This window comes from Habropoda laboriosa, unplaced genomic scaffold, assembly GCF_001263275.1.
Source record: "Habropoda laboriosa isolate 0110345459 unplaced genomic scaffold, ASM126327v1 scaffold186, whole genome shotgun sequence".
Lineage (NCBI taxonomy): Eukaryota > Metazoa > Arthropoda > Insecta > Hymenoptera > Apidae > Habropoda > Habropoda laboriosa.
The window spans coordinates 3647456-3663282 of record NW_017100427.1 but is presented as its reverse complement, the minus strand read 5'-3'; the positions used below and the strand labels follow the sequence as shown (position 1 = coordinate 3663282).

General features: G+C 42.0%; 2 protein-coding genes across 2 annotated transcripts in view; one reads left to right on the top strand and one right to left on the bottom strand.

The window, feature by feature from the left end:
- The window catches only part of LOC108575564, a 17882-nt gene extending 2470 nt beyond the window's left edge, over positions 1-15412 (bottom strand). The window contains exon 1 of the mRNA XM_017938385.1: positions 14694-15412. Coding sequence (XP_017793874.1) covers positions 14694-14759 — 66 coding nt within the window. The 5' untranslated portion in view covers positions 14760-15412. The remainder of the gene's footprint in view (positions 1-14693) is intronic.
- The window catches only part of LOC108575563 (nuclear migration protein nudC), a 117760-nt gene that overhangs the window by 4747 nt on the left and 97186 nt on the right, over positions 1-15827 (top strand).

The following is a 15827-nucleotide window of genomic DNA, read 5'->3' as shown; positions in this document are numbered from 1 at the left end:
GTTCTAACACGGTTCTGGCTGCGGGTAGCCGTATCAAGCGCGTTTCACCACGTCGAAATACCACCAGGGATGATGCACCGACCAAACCTTAGTACAGACCTCCTGTTCCCCTTCTGTATCTCTTCAGACACTCTGTGTATTAGTAGAGAAGAGCAGAGGAGTGGCTGAAGAACTCGGTCTTCCCAGAAACTGAAACGCGTCATCAGAAAACTCTTCTATCCTACTCCAGGTAGAATAACGATGCACGGTGCACCGTTGGTGGGGCGAAAGAAAGAGAGAGAGAGACGAAGTTTTCGAGAACGCTCCTACCTCGTACACTCGAGAGAAGAATTTTTCGGGGGATCAGACCTCTCTCGATATTCCGGTTTGATCGTTGCACAACGTTACTCTCGAATTCCGTTCGTCGCACACCACCAGCAGCAGCAGCGGCACCACTCGTAGCTCTCTTCGTCCGCCACAGTTTATTTTCTTCTTTCTCGCCCTCTTCGATCGACCGTTGTTCATCGTCGTAGCCAGCCGATCGTTTATCCGCGGTTCGCGCGGTGCACGACCGGCGAGGAGAGGTACACGGCCGCGAAACAGTTTTCAGGGCCAATGGAGAACCGAACCACGGCTCTGAAGTATTTCCGCTCGACTTTGACACTGGCGCTGGGGACCAGCCACAGCCGGTCAGGCTCGTGCGTACGCACGACGATTACGCCGGTTAATTGGCCATTTTCGCACGTAAATCAGCCACGTTTCGCACCGTGGCCTACCTTCGCTCAGCGCTGGCCGCCGCCCAAGGTCCAACTCTTGTCGCTCGCTTCTTTTTCGCCTCTCTATACGATGTTTTCGTCCGCCACCAATCCAAACGTATCGGCCCTCTAATGGAACATACTTACGGAACAGATTTATGCGTCCTGTCGGGCGTGGCCGATTCAGAAAATAACGTGGAAGCAGCCTTGCGACCGCATTTTTCCGCGCCTGGTACAAACGCTGTTGATCTTCCGGGACGGACACCGCCGGTTTTATGCACTCGACCACACCAAGTGTCTTTGCTCCGGGCCCACCACGTTTATGAACACCTTGCTTGTTACTTTGTTGCAACTGATCGGACCCGATACGCCAGGCTATTTGATCAAATTTACCTGTTGGACAATGGAACCGAAGGTCTTTACAGCCTTTTGTTCCGGAGACTTTTTCTTGTTTGTCTTGTTGTGCTTTTGCTTCGATCGGGGGTGGATGTAAACCATTCGAGTATTGTGTTCTCTGGTTGTTAAAGGATATCGGGGAGATAGGATTGGCGAGTTATTTGTAAGGAATTGATAGGAATTGGTGAGTTATTGTGGGCGATGTCTTTGAACAATGGTTTGAAGTGGGAAGTTTCTTATTTCTGTTTTGATTATTGCTGGATCAAGTAATACGTTTGAAATCTCTATTGTAAGGGTTATTTCGAAGAGATTCGTTCAGAGATTCTTATCAATGGTAAAATTACGAAACTGCAAAAGTTCAATTTTTGAGGAGAGAAAAAAATCACTTTGTTGATAAAACGCAATCATCTTAGAATCAGTGTGAAGAAAAATTCAGTTTCTACAATTTCGCAATTTTATCATTGGCCAAAGTTACCATCTTTCGCAATTGCCATTTGCCAAAGTCTACCTGTAAATCTTCTACGATTGGGAAAGACTCTCGAAGCTATCAATCCTGGTTTGATTATCATTAGGCCAAGTGCCAATACTAAAACACTCGTCAAGCACTTTTCTAACCTTCTTACTAAAAGCTACTCTATTACAGATTTATCTATTCACGAAATCACAGAGAAAAGATTCACATCTCCCAAATTTCAAAAAATATTTGACCTCGTTCTTTATGAGTTAGCAAAAGGTTCCAAAGTGTCAAGTACTCCTCAAATATTTTCGTATCTTCTATAAGATTCTTGCTCTCTTGACACTTTACCTCCAATCATTTCCACATTTCTTTAAAACTACAATAATAAAGCTTCGCAACGAATGACAGAAGATTCTCTCGAAAGACAGATTGATCGGCGAAATTGCACGGACGCGGATCAAAAAGGTATGACCCACATTGCGCAAGCTCCTAGACAATGGAGGAGAATGGCGACGTCGGATCCTTTGGAATCGAAGTTTCATAACTGAATCTCGATACGTGCTCTCGGTGACAGGTATTCGTTGTCGAGCCGGTATATCTCGAAATTTTTGCCGACGCGAGAGGCGCGAGCGCGAGCAAGATGGAAAATCCGTGCACCGGAGCGGGAACGGCGACCGAGATGGAGAGAATGGCCTGGGCGACGCTCAAAGAGAGGCGTCGTTAAGAATTTTTGTGGAATTCAATACACTGGTCAGCCTCGAAGCGCCGCACCTGTGCCGGGCCCAGGTAACGCGACACTCTGAAACTCTTTTTCGTTCCTCCTCCCTCCCTCCCTCCCTCCCTTCTTTCTTTCTCTCTCTTTCTTTGTGGTCCATTCACCGGGGGTTGAACGATTTTCGATCAGCTATCGTCTTCCTCTTTATGATCGAACAGTGGAAAAGTGTTGGAACGAGTCTTAAGTTTCTGTATTATTTATACGCGAAGTTTAAGTCAGCTCGTTTCAGTCTTCGAAGCTAGAGATATCATTTAGATCGTTTTTTCAATTATGACATTCTTCGTCGTGCATAGATAATTTGATTATTACCACAGACGGTTATCTAAGGTTTGTTTCCGCTATCTGCCCTTGGCCCCGTTGCGAGGCCGCAAGATTAAAGGCGCCAGAACTGTTTAAATATTCATCGAATCTGCGAAAAGAGCAGTAACAAGTCATCTTTTATTTTATTGCCGCTTCATTGCCGTCGTGGTTTTGTTTGTTCCGTCTTCGGTTAGTTATGGAAAAAGTTCGTCTGTCAAGGAGCCAGTGACTTCGTTGGAATTCGATGACTCCGCGCTGGGATGATTTGAAGTATTCGTTAACCCCTTAACAACAGACCACTCCTTTTAAAAACTAGTCGGAATTTTTATTCCATTATCACAGTCATGTGGAAAATTTTCAAACCTCTAGGTATCATTTTTATAAAAAAAATTTCTAATATTTTATATTTTAACGGTGTTTACAAAATGTTGAAATAAAATTACTGCACGAAAATATATGCTCGAAACGAATTAATTTAGAGAATCAATACTGCAATTAGCGAAATTAGACAAAGTTAGGATGAAATTGGATCTATAATGAATTCAAGTAAGCCACTTCACTTTCGTATTTTTATTATGATGTTTTAATATGGAATTAGATACCATATTTGGTAATAATTCCTGCCAATTTGTGTCAGCAGAGCAATTTTGCAACACATTCGTTCTTCGCAGGCACGAGTATTAGCGATACTGTTTCTCGAAAATAAGTCGTAAGGCAAGGGGTTAAGACAGTAAGGCAGGTCGAGGATTATCCAGAAGCGCCACGTCAGTCGATACCTCGGGGTACGTTTTCTCGTTACCGATACCGTGCTCCAACTGCTTAGGCGTCTAATGAGCATCGTCTCGCGTGAACGCACGATCATAAAAAGATATATGTTACAAGGTAGCGATAACAGATTCCGTGGTGGTTTAACCTTGTTCATCCCGCTAGTGGATTAATGAAACCGAAGAAATAGGAAACGATCCCGACGTCCACTTTGTGTTTTTTATCGGTAGCAGAGTTTCTTCTTGGAGAAATTCGTAAATGAAGTTCCACAAAATTCGACTAACTTCGCTGAAAGAGGAATAATTATGAAGTAAACGAACGAATGGTAGCGGATAAAACTTTTCACGATTCCACAGGTTTTTAGAGGTTGGAATCTTCGTTTTACGATACCCGAAGGGGTTATGGAGATGTGTTTTTTTTCGCTTTTCTCTCTCTGTTCCTGAGCAAACGTTTGCACGGCTGAAAGCGGCAGCACGGTTTATTAAAAGAAATTCTGCAACAGCTGGGAATCCCCAGGTCAAAGGATCGCCCAGTTTTTCGGGGAGGATGGTCACGCTCCGTTGAGCAGAAAAAGAGAAGAAGGTGTTGGAGAATTTATAGGAACGTATCGGTCTATACCACGAAAAGTCACGATGTTTACAAGGAATTTCCATAAAATACGCGCTCATGAATACGTTGAGTCACTTTGCCAATCGTAACGATAGAACGGCTTCCTTTTTTTCCCTATTCGACACCTACGATCCGACGAACCGGATTTTCTGCGGTGTACCTCCGCGCGTTCACCCTCCGCAAATGCAAATCTCGATGTTCCAGAGCGGTATAATTCGAATCTTTCCTCTTGTTTCTGCTCTAGTCGTTGATATCTAGGCTTCGGACAGTTGCATCGTACAATAGTAGGTACCATAATGGTTGATATTTCTTGGAACCGTCGGTTGTTCAAAGTGCAAGAGGAATATGTTTAGTAGGTTTCGATAATCGAGAAACGAAGTAGTAGAAAACTTGTTATTAAGCGAAGGATATAGCGAAGTTTGCTTAAAAGGATAGAACTTTCGATAATCATCGATAATTCCTTTACTATTCTCTACCAATTTCCTCTGTGTGCTGTTATTAACGAAATTACAGTGCCATGTAGTAACGCAATTTCATATTGCTTTTCGAGACGCGTTTCTATATGCACGCTACGCGTCACTAGCTGACACGCGAACCAAGTGTTACATTACGATTACGCTGTTAAAACAGTTACGTGACATTTAAGCATCTTCTTATTTCACAGGAACTAACGAGACGAGCGCGGATTTATTACGCTTGCATATTGATTTTCCTCGAGGCTTTCTATGATTAGAATATCTCGTAGTTCCTGTTATTAATGATGGTTAGAATCTCTGGCTTGAGTTCGAACTCAATTTATCTAACTCGTTCTTACTTAACTTTGGGAAAACTGATAGAAATAGTGTTTTCTCCTTGAAGAGCCAAAAAGTAGGAAAGAAAAAAAATTGCGTGATATTTATATTCAGGACTTCTACAAATTTGCAAAGTTTCAAAGAATACAGAATTTTTAGGTTATAAACATTGACTTAATTTTGATTTCCATTGCACATTATTTCAAATTTTAATAAATCCTTAATTAAAATTAATTAAAATTCTTATTTTCTCAATTATTCAATTTTCCTTCCATTCGACATAACGCAATCCTCAGCATTTTACAAACGTTCGCTCCAGTTCTTCCTTAAGATAAACGCAATTAAAACAAGCGGATCAACCTTATCGTGGTCCATCGAGTACGCGAGAGAGGAACCTAGATACCGTGTGTTGGTATCAGAGAAACGACTTGGCCCCGACAACCTATTATTTGCCACTATAAAGATCGCGCAGGGAGGCAATAATTTTAATAATACACAAGTTTCGACACGCTTTCGTTTCCATCCGCGGCGTCTCGCAGCACGCGGCCCGTTTTCACGCCGCGCGTTGCCTCACGGAAAGCATAAATCTAAGGCCCGTTTGCCACGATCGTCTACATATTTTGCAACGCGCGTCGGGCTCATTACATCGCCGATTGCGAGCGCTGTGCTCCACTCTGTTTACCGTGATCCATGCCGGTTCATCGATCGAACCAAGAAAAATTGAACAAGTCGCTGCCCTCTTCTCAGCTTGCTGAATCTACGCTGATGATTTCTGATTACGCGTTCTCGTTTCGATACGTATGAGTCCATTTATAATCGGCCATCTTAGAGGAAGAGAGTCCTTGAGTGTTGGTTGAGTGGGTTTCTACAAACTGTTGCTTGTAGTAGATAGGTTCCAGACAGAACGCGGACATCACTGTGGATTATGAAATGGATCGGAGCGAGCGTCGTTACTCTCGAGGAAGATTTTACCACGCGTGAAATTGTCTCTTGGTTTGAGAGGAAGATTCATGACGAATGATATACGGGACGGCTTGGTTATTGGTTCTCGAGAGTTCCTCTTTGTTCAGTCTTTTCAACGTGCAATACTTCTCTTTCTTTTGCTCGGATTTTACGACATGTTGAAAGTTTGTTTGGTGAAATGTTTTATTTTGTTTGGAGGGGAATTTTCTTGCCTTTCGTTTGGAGATATTGATTGATTTATTGGAATTGGAGGATCCAAGAGAAAACAAAGAGAATATAAAAAATGAAAAATCGAGATCAGGGTGAGCAATCAACTGAGAGAGGAGTTATTGAAGATTTAAAGTACAGAGTGCACAGTCAAGTGATTTTTTAATCTAATTTTTAATGTTTCAAAGTTTAGTTTCTTTCTCGTAAAATTTCTCTCTTTCCAAATACAAATACCAAACTTCATCTGTCCAAATTTCTCCTTATTTAAGATGCAATTACAGTTTCTACAAAAGAAATTTCAGACATTTTCGGTCTATTCTCCAGCTCAATTTAACAAGTAATAAATCTCTTTTTTAATCAAGACTGCTGTTTTATCCGTTCCTCGCCAGATTTGCTGTTTAACAACCTCGACGGTCATTTAGGCGGAATAGCGATCGCGAGGTAATCCACGATTTCCATTTCACGCGTTACTGTGGATCGCTTCCAAACGATCTTAACGATCCCGGATGCAATTAGTCTTGAAGATCGCGTACACACGTCGATCGTAGTTGCTGCTTCCGCGGTGACAAGGTCCTACTCTTCGATTTCAGTTTCGTTCCACGTACTTTTTTCCATCGATCTGCCAGCAAAGACGCGTGAAAAGCGTAGCACGAATCGTTATTGTCCATCTAAAACGTCCTTCTCTCCTTCCTTCTTCCGCGAGGCCAATCTGATTGCCAATTAGTCTGGCTACTTGAATCGATTGAGACGAGATACAACCTTAACCAACTAATTCTCATACATTCCACGAAAGGCCGATAAATTAACCGATCAATTTCCACAACTGATAACGACACTGCCAATCCACCTAGTTCGTTCCTTCCATCTTAGAAAGCCTGTTTTGTCGCGTGCAAGAGTTCTTGGCAAACAGCGTGTACCACTCGATAGAGAGAACGAAAGTTGTCGAGTTACACGAAGAGAGAGAATCTTTCGGTGAAATAAAGAAGCAACCGGTAGAAGAGGAAGAAAGCTGTTTCCTGAACCGATGACTCGATTCACGTATATAAATAATGTACGTGTGTGTCTGTGCACGCGTTCGTTTCAGTAGTTTTCACCCGGGAACCCCTTCTTTCCGTCGTAATTCACCGAACGAGCTTATCTGTGAACGGCAGTTGCATGAGCGCGCACAGGCACAACTGGAAGGACTCTTAAAAATCGAAAGACCGCGGGCGCCGCGTTCCACTTCCGCGAGCCGACCGGGGACCTTGTTTGCGAATCCACCAGGCCTCTCTTTCGTAACGTGGCCTGGCACCGTTTCAACAGATAGGCTGAGGACACGAAATTAACCGGGGGGGAGACTCCAAACGAGTGTAGATCGATACTTCTTCTGACCTGTCCTGGAAAGGAACGCCTGTTGTTCGGCTCGCGACACTCTTTTTATCGCCAATTGCCGATACCACGGCGATTCGAGGCGCGGCAATCGCGTTAAGTGGTCCTTGATTATCCTACGATTTCCACACGAGGCTGCACGTCTTCTGAATTTTACTTTCATCGCGTCTCGATCTCTCTGATTGGATTTTTCGTTGGGACTAGGTGGCGCGAAGTTGTTGGAAGGTTTTATTTAATTTTCGTTTAACAATTTGTTTATTTGCAGCTAGCGAATACAATTATTTCTTGAAAAACAGATTATTTTTATGGGAGAAAGTAAATTTTGAAACGTTGTGGACAGTTTTTTATCTTTTTTTGGACTTCTTAGGGTTGAAGTAGTCTGCTCGGGCGAGTAAGGTGTATTTAAATTATTGGGTGCGTTTAGAAAAATTTCATTTAGGAATATTAGTGTATCAACTGTGGAAAATGAGTTAATTCGTTTTTCAAAGGTTCAGTATATAGGATAATAATTTATTTACTCAAGGATCCCCCATTTCTAATTATTTCATGCTTGCACTAATGAAAAGAGAGTGCAAAATTTTGTGTTTCGAATAAAATTGTTAAAAACTTCGTAGATTTAAAATTTTCCTGTAATTTAATTCAATTATAGATTCTTAATTGCACGTGTGAATTTCTAACTGAAAAATAAATACAATTAGAAGGTTAATAATATGAGATTTGAACACTTTTAGCTAACAGTATTGTAATAGAAAGTTTTTTAGGTGAAACAGTAAAAACTTGACGTTTTAAAAAAATACTTTCACCGGAATATTGCATTCGGTCGGTGTTAACGTTCGAAGAAAAGATTTGACCACTCCTGATTCGTTTGATTAGTCTGTTTTAATAAAGGTTCGCCACGTGCAGCATTAGTATTTCATTGAAGGAATCACGAGTGACCATTCGTCTAGCGTGACAAGTTCTCGTGTGTCGCTAAATTGCCAGTCAGCTGGTGAATGAAACGTTTAACCTACGATTCAACGGTGCACAATTGAATTCCAGCTTTCCAGGTGAACCGTGGCACCGTTTGTCTTCGCGGCGATGCGTCAACGTTATGTCATCGAGCGTACGCGCGCGAATTTAATTAGTCCGGCCGATTTGCACGCTCGGTTACTCCTTGGCTCGCTTTTCTCTAGCAGAATTTTCTACTCGTTTGTCTTCATTAGCCACTGCAACAAGCCTCGGGGATCGCCCATGGCGATTTGTCAAACGTAATGAGAGATTCAGCGCGTGTTACACTCGTTGCCATTATTTCTATCGTAGATCTTTGTTACTCCGTTATTTCACATTCACCAATCTTCCTTTTCTTTTCTTTCTTTCTGTCGAATTAAACAATTCCAAAAAAAGTTCATTTTTAACATTCAGCAAAGATTATTTTCCACTTCCTTCGAACTCCGAACAGGAAACTTTCCTTTTCGTTCATCTAATAAGAAAACAACTAAAAAAAATCGACGTGTTTTTTTTAAATCCACACTTTCGACAACTTTCTACTTCCTTACGCAAAGGAAAAAAAATAAATAGTAGTCGAGTAGTGTTATACAGAGATTCGATAATTTCACGTATCTTCGATCTTGTTCATTTTTTCGCCGCCGGACCCCATTCATTCAGCTCGCAAAAATTTGTTTCCACCCGAAAGAAAAAGCCCGGAGAATAACACATAAATCAACGAGACGCGAAGGACTATAAATACACCAGCAGTGAATCCATTGATTTCATAACAGTCGGGCAATTCTGTTCGCGAATTATTTACGCGCCTTCCAGCTGTCTCTCCAGCCCTCCAATCGCAGAATGTTTACTCCTCGCTGTTGATGACGATGACGACGATGGTCGAACGTCATTTATGCGAAATGTCACAAGCATAGTACACCCAGTGTCTTGTCTACGATCGATCCTCAACATTCTCTGGAAGACTTTTCTTCGTTGTTTGGAAACGACCGGTCGATTTGCATTTACAACGTAAATAAAGAGTTCGAAGTTGCGACACTCTGACCAGAGTGTGCCTTGATCAGCGTTTGCAAATAACGTTTGCTGTTCTCATTATCGCTCCTACACTGTGTCGTCTTCTTGTTTTCTCCTCTCGAGAGGATCCATAGTTCTCTAATATGCTGTTCGATGGCTCTTCAAGTAGATGCAGCTTGTCGTGATCAGCCATGAGTTGTTGCTCTGACATTTTTGATATATTATTTTAAGAAATGATTTTTAAACGAAATTCTTTGTGTGAGTGAATTGTGCATTTCAAAAATTATTTTTGCTACGTCTTCTAATTTTTGAGATATTAAAATTGATAGGTTTTCAACCCTTAATTTTGAGGGCTGTGCTCGTCCTTTCAATTGGGCGTTTAAAAAAAAATGTAATTAATTAACAAATTTCTTCTGATTCTTGAGATATTAAAAAAAATAGGTTCTTTAATTTTGAGGGTGGTTTCATCTTTTCGATACGAATGACTGGGGATAATTGAATATGTCGGTAACAGTGTGGCTATAAATTAATAATTGGAAGATTGGATGGATTCTGGGTATTGGTACATTGAAAATACCGGAATCTGTTAGAAAAAATGTCACAACACCTTGGAACACAGAATGAAAGTTCGACACGCGGCAGTTCTATCACGTAACCTAACGAAATCTGTTTCCTTAATGAAGCCTCGTAAGAGAGTGAATTACATAATTATGGTGATCGCTAGCGCCGGCATTTCAGTGTCCCTCTATCATTGTCATTCCATAATCGTTTTTGAATAATGGATCAAGATCAAGGAATATTATCTTTTCTCATATGAAAACAATTAAATAAAGATCGTTGACATACATTTATCGTGAGCACCGTTCTTAACGTTTTGCAGAATCTTCGCAATGTTTCTTTTTTCACTAATTTCTGTGCGAAGCAATTATATAAAATAAAACACCTGACCTCGTTGAGGATCTCGTTCCAAGACAAGCTCACTGTCACAATAACAGCAGGCATAAGTGTTACACGAATCAATGTCGCGATCTCTGTGAATTCCTTCCCCGGGGCGACATTTGCATGCAACAAGAGAAAGCACTCCATATTGCAAAATCGATTTCTCTGCTTCGACCTTAGACGAAAACGCACCAACTTTTTTCCTTTATCTCGGTACCCTTGCATCAGACCTTGATACTTTCCAGTATCGCGTTTCATCATTTTCGTGATCCTTTCCTGCTTCTGTGCCGATCTTCAGACCTTGATACTTTCCAGTATCGCGTTTCATCATTTTCGTGATCCTTTCCTGCTTCTGTGCTGTTCATCACTTTGGGTGATTAGTCTGTGTATTTCTCATGAATTAGAATACCAAACTATTTATTTACGAGATCGGGTACGCTTTGCAGAGCACGTGTGAAACTACCTATGTTTCGGTTTCTTTTTTTTTTTTTATTACTGAGTGAATATATTCTAAATAATTCTTTCTTTCACACTTTTCTCATGTTGTCGACTGTATTTTGCTCGAAGATTTTTTTCTGTCCAAGTATTGTGTGAGTTTTGATACTGGTTTTAGTAAAGATTGCATTTTTTGGGCTTTAAATGCTCAGAAATAAAATTATCGAGCATATCTTTTTTGAATTCAACGATTAAATTATCAAAGTAGTTTTAATAATTTCCAAGGAAAGTGTGTATGAAGACAACAAATACTATTTTACAGATTTTCTAATTTTGGTTAATAAAAAAATTCTTTTTGGGTCATTTTCAACTGTACTTATCTCGTTTAATGAATACTGATGCTTAAAATATAAAAAAGTAAAATATGTTTTACAAAATTAAATTGACTTCACATGGAAAATTTCTTGAAATTAAATTTCCACTGAAAGGGTTAATACCATCGAGCCTTTCCAACTATAATTCGTCATGTGGTCTTCGCGCGACCACGAGATAAACGAGCTATCCGGCTGAAAAGTGAAATCCTGGAATCATCGTGTCTCATGGGTCCCCTTTAAGGTCAGCGACTGAAAATTGTTTTCGCACGCTGATTAATTGGTACTCTAATCTCCCAGGGACACGAATCACCCGGCTTGTACATCTCTATCGCGATACTTTCTCGCGGAGAGGACACTGACGTAAGCTATTCTCCAGCAGGCAAAAATCCGAGAATCATTAATCGCGGGCCGTATGATAAAGGACAATTCCATGGAATTAAAAATTCGACGCCGCGGAAACGTATCGTCGATTATTTTAATGCCGGCATTTGGTATGCCAAGGCCTTGGATATCGGCGAGAGTTTTGCTTAACGAAGGTTGCCTCAGTTGTAGAGGCGCGTACGCTTCTAACATCGGTCGATTTTAATTTCTAAATTTTAATTTCTATACCGAACTTTCGAAAATTCATGCTCGTTAGGATCGAAGGGAAAATTTATTATTTTTTCCTTTTTTTTTTTTAACGAATCTCTCTACGTGTAACCATATTTCCACTTTATTGCCCGCGTTCTACAAGCAAGAACCACGTCGTGCATGACTAATCTCGCGAATGAGACACGAATCGTTTCGCTCGACTCGACATTTCAGCCCTGAAGTTCTGGTGCACGCCGGGGAATGATGAAACGGCTACGTGCATGTTCTAAATCGTAGTATTCGCGCGAAAGATCGCGGTCATAGTAAAGAGAATTATCGTCTGTCGCGTAAATGATCGATTAACGAGATGTGAGTCAACTTTTCGACTACTATACGTTGGTGCATTCTGGTAGATTTTCAGCGAATGATCGATTATATTATCGTCGACGATTTAAAGACACAACATATTTCCGAAAGCGGCTAGTTCGTTTCTGACCTTTCACGAGCCGCTTTCTGCTGGAGTTTCACTGCCGAATCTGTACAAGGTGAACGCGGCGCATAAATCAGGATAACTTCCTCTCTCGCCGATCGTAGTTCCTTCCTAATATCTGGCGAATTAATTCTCGGAGGGTCGATCAAAGTTCTAAAATGTCGACGACGACAATTCTGGAAGAATCGAATGGTTTCTTGCAAAAGATATTTTGTTCGCCAATAAATTCTGACTGATCAATATTTAAAAGCCTTTCTTCATGAGATAACGCCTTATGATATTTATTTGGCAATAATACGTTCACTGGATCTTCTCTGTATTACCTAAATAATATTCGTCAAGGTGTTTCTTTTTTTTATCTGTTTTCTCTAGAACGTCTTTGATCAGTGAAGTAAGATCTTTTTTATACGCATTCTGAGGCTCGGAGATTTTCGAAATAAAGGAATCTCTTCACTTGGAATTTTAGAGTAATATATAACTCAGAAAGTTTGCTCAAAAAATTTCCAGAAAATTTCATGAAAAATTCCTGTAAAATTGAATGATATAATATTACAGAACAATATTTATTAGAGTACTACACAAGAATGACACAGTAGAAAATACACCTGATCAGTTAGCAAAGTGTTAAGATTTAATCCTGTTCCTTCAACTTAATAATACTACATAAATAAAAATATAAAACAAGAATTCCTCGGAGAGCAATTTCGTATATGGCCTAATATAGAGTCATCGTTCAACTCGAAGTAGTCAGTTCCAAATTTATCGCAGCTCGACGAGTTCGAAATCGCTCAGGAATTATTGTCGAGGTCCGGTCGGGGTTCCTACGCGTCTCGAGAGGAACCAGCTCGTAAACGCTAGCCCGACTGTGGAGAATTATGAAACGCGAATGTGAGAAACGGCCTACAGGTGGCTGGCTGGTTACCGGCTTCTCGAGAATCAACCCGGAGCTATGGAATTATGGAAATTGTTCTTCAACTCGAGCCACATAGTCTACTTTTATTGCAGGACGCCTACACGTCCAACCGCGCGAAGGCTCCTCTTTCCTCCCTCTTAACGTGATAATCAATCCCGGCGATACTTCTCTCGAACGTACCAAAAACCCACATTTTTATTCGGCTCTACACCGGAGACATAAAAAATCGATTCCTTTAACTCGCATGTCATTTCACGACCACTCTGCTCGTTCTCTTTTATCGACGATTAAATCCACAGGTACCAGAATTTCGGTGCGAATTTTTATAGCGATTGACCGAGACTTTCGTGAGCAAGTTAGTTGTGTGTTGTTCGAGTTGAATATTCCTCTTTTAAGGAACGTAGCTTCTCATGTAAAAACCTTACTTTTACAACCTTATCGGAGAGATAATTGGTGTAGAACGACGAAGGAAATTGTGAACAGGTCGCACGTTCTTGTTGTTCGATTTTTCATCGACGTCTCGTGAAAAGTTCCAAACGAATTTCTCACGAGCAACGTGTCGCAGCCAGAGACAGCCCAGCCAGCCAGCCTCGATTGCACAATACGCGTGCATTGCAATTCGTACGCGATTCGTCGCGTCTCGTATTCGTGCCTTTCGCGCGTTATTTCCTACGAATATCTGGGAACGATATTGTCCTTCGTTTCCCAACTGACGCCGTCTGCGTCGACGTCGCCGCGCGGTGACTCCACTTGCTGCGTGCATTACATAAACCGATGGGTGTCGGGGAATTCTCGTTAAGTATTCCCGGTGAACGGTGTTACGCGGGCTCGTACATACACACGAGCGTTGCCCGTGAACCTAAACTGTTCGACACCTTTCATCTTGGCTACAGTTCGATTAATCGTTGCTACATATCGATGTTAACATTCGTACTTCTTTCTTTTTTTTTTTCTATCGATAAACGAATCGTTGAACCGTGATTTTTCGTGTGTTTATTGCTACCTGTTAGTTAGAAGCTAGAGGGAAATGAACGCGACATACAGACCGTGTGTGTTGCCCGCTAATTATCGGCGGTGCATTAAATCTGGCAAATCTAGTTCCTGTTGGATAACGTCGTGAAATTCTTTCACCAGACTTCCTCGAATTTTACGTATACTTTATGTAACGAAAGTTAGCCTAAAGTAGTCGAACGGTTAGAAGTTAGCAATTGATCACGATAGTTTTCTTCTTCTTTGTTGTTTTTGTATTATTCGACGAATTATTCAAGTTTCTCTGTATCTCTACTTGGACAATCTGTCGAATGATTAGTTACTTCTTTTTTACCACGCGTTTCCCGCCAAATGAGTACCAGCATTGAGCTTCTCTGTTACATCGTGAAAGTACTGACGAATCGTTTTGTAATCGTGATTGAATCCACAAGAATATAGTATTCTCAGATGCGGAAGGAACGGCGACTAGAAAGCAGCGGATAGAGGCAGAGGATGCTTGAGTTCCGCGATGCAGCGGTCTTTGCACCGGTGTCTTTAAACAGAGGCTACAGCTTCGAGAAGAAGCTTCTAAACCACACTTGGTAGCAATGATTAATCTTGTAATCGTGATTAGTTGACTTACGTCTCGTACGAGATCCTCGTTTCCATCGTTGGAGGCCTCTTCCACGTTGATCCTGATCCCAGACATGTTCCAGGACGTTGTCTCTCCCTTCCGTTCAATCGCAACCACTTCGAGATAATAGCCCGCACACTCTTCGAGAGAAGCTCGAAGGTCGATCTCCTAGGTCTCTAAAAGAAAATCCGCACCTAGGAGCCACACTCTCCGTTCTTTCTCCCGCGGTTACCACCACTCCCGTGAATCTGGCTGGTGATCCCGTGTCAGGCTGGCGCACGTATATTCCACAAGAAACTGACCGCCGATCACCCTTATATGAAATTCAATTCTCCCTCTAGTCTTGTGCTTCGTGTCTCAACTACCAATCACCCGAGGACCAGTTTCGTTTTAGGGTCCCAGGGAACGAGTCTTCGGAGTTCGTTGTCCTTTCTCTCCCTGGTTGCAAGCTGAGAGCAGGACGAACGTATCTCCTATGTCTCTCCCTTTGGTCAACGAAATCTTCTTCTTCTTCCTCTTATCCTTGGCTCCTCTCTATAGGCGGAATGTTCACACGAATTCACAGACAGTGAGCAAAAAGGTGATCGCGGTGGAAAACCATGAAGCTTGGCATATATACTTATGTGATGATTCGCGTACGTTCGTTCTTTCTATTTTGCCGTTGATCGCGGGAGTACCGCGCGCCGTGTCGTGATCGTCTCTCTCGCACGCGTGCGACTAGAGCCGCCGCCACATCTGGCCTTTGGACTGGCTGCCAGCACTCGGCCAGATCGGTTTTATACCTTCGTATCTCCCACCCTTGGGAGACGAGCGAGCGCGCTCACGGCACGTCGATCCTGCACGCGGCCACAGCTCTCCGCAGCACACCACGGCCGAGAGGATCGATCTTTTTTTCTCTTCCTCCCCGGACATACGTGTGTGTGTTCGACGCGTTTACCAGGAACACCCATACACGAGCATGTGGCAGCACACGCGAATGTGGTGGCTGCCGGGTCTAGGTGCAAGGACGACGTTAGGAATAAGGGAAGGGACCTGGCGGGAGATCTAGCCCTAGCCAGCATGGACTGGCCCTGTTTTTCTGCGGACAGAAGCGTGGCGAAGGAAGAATCTGACGATTCTAATCGAATTGGAATATCTGAAGTC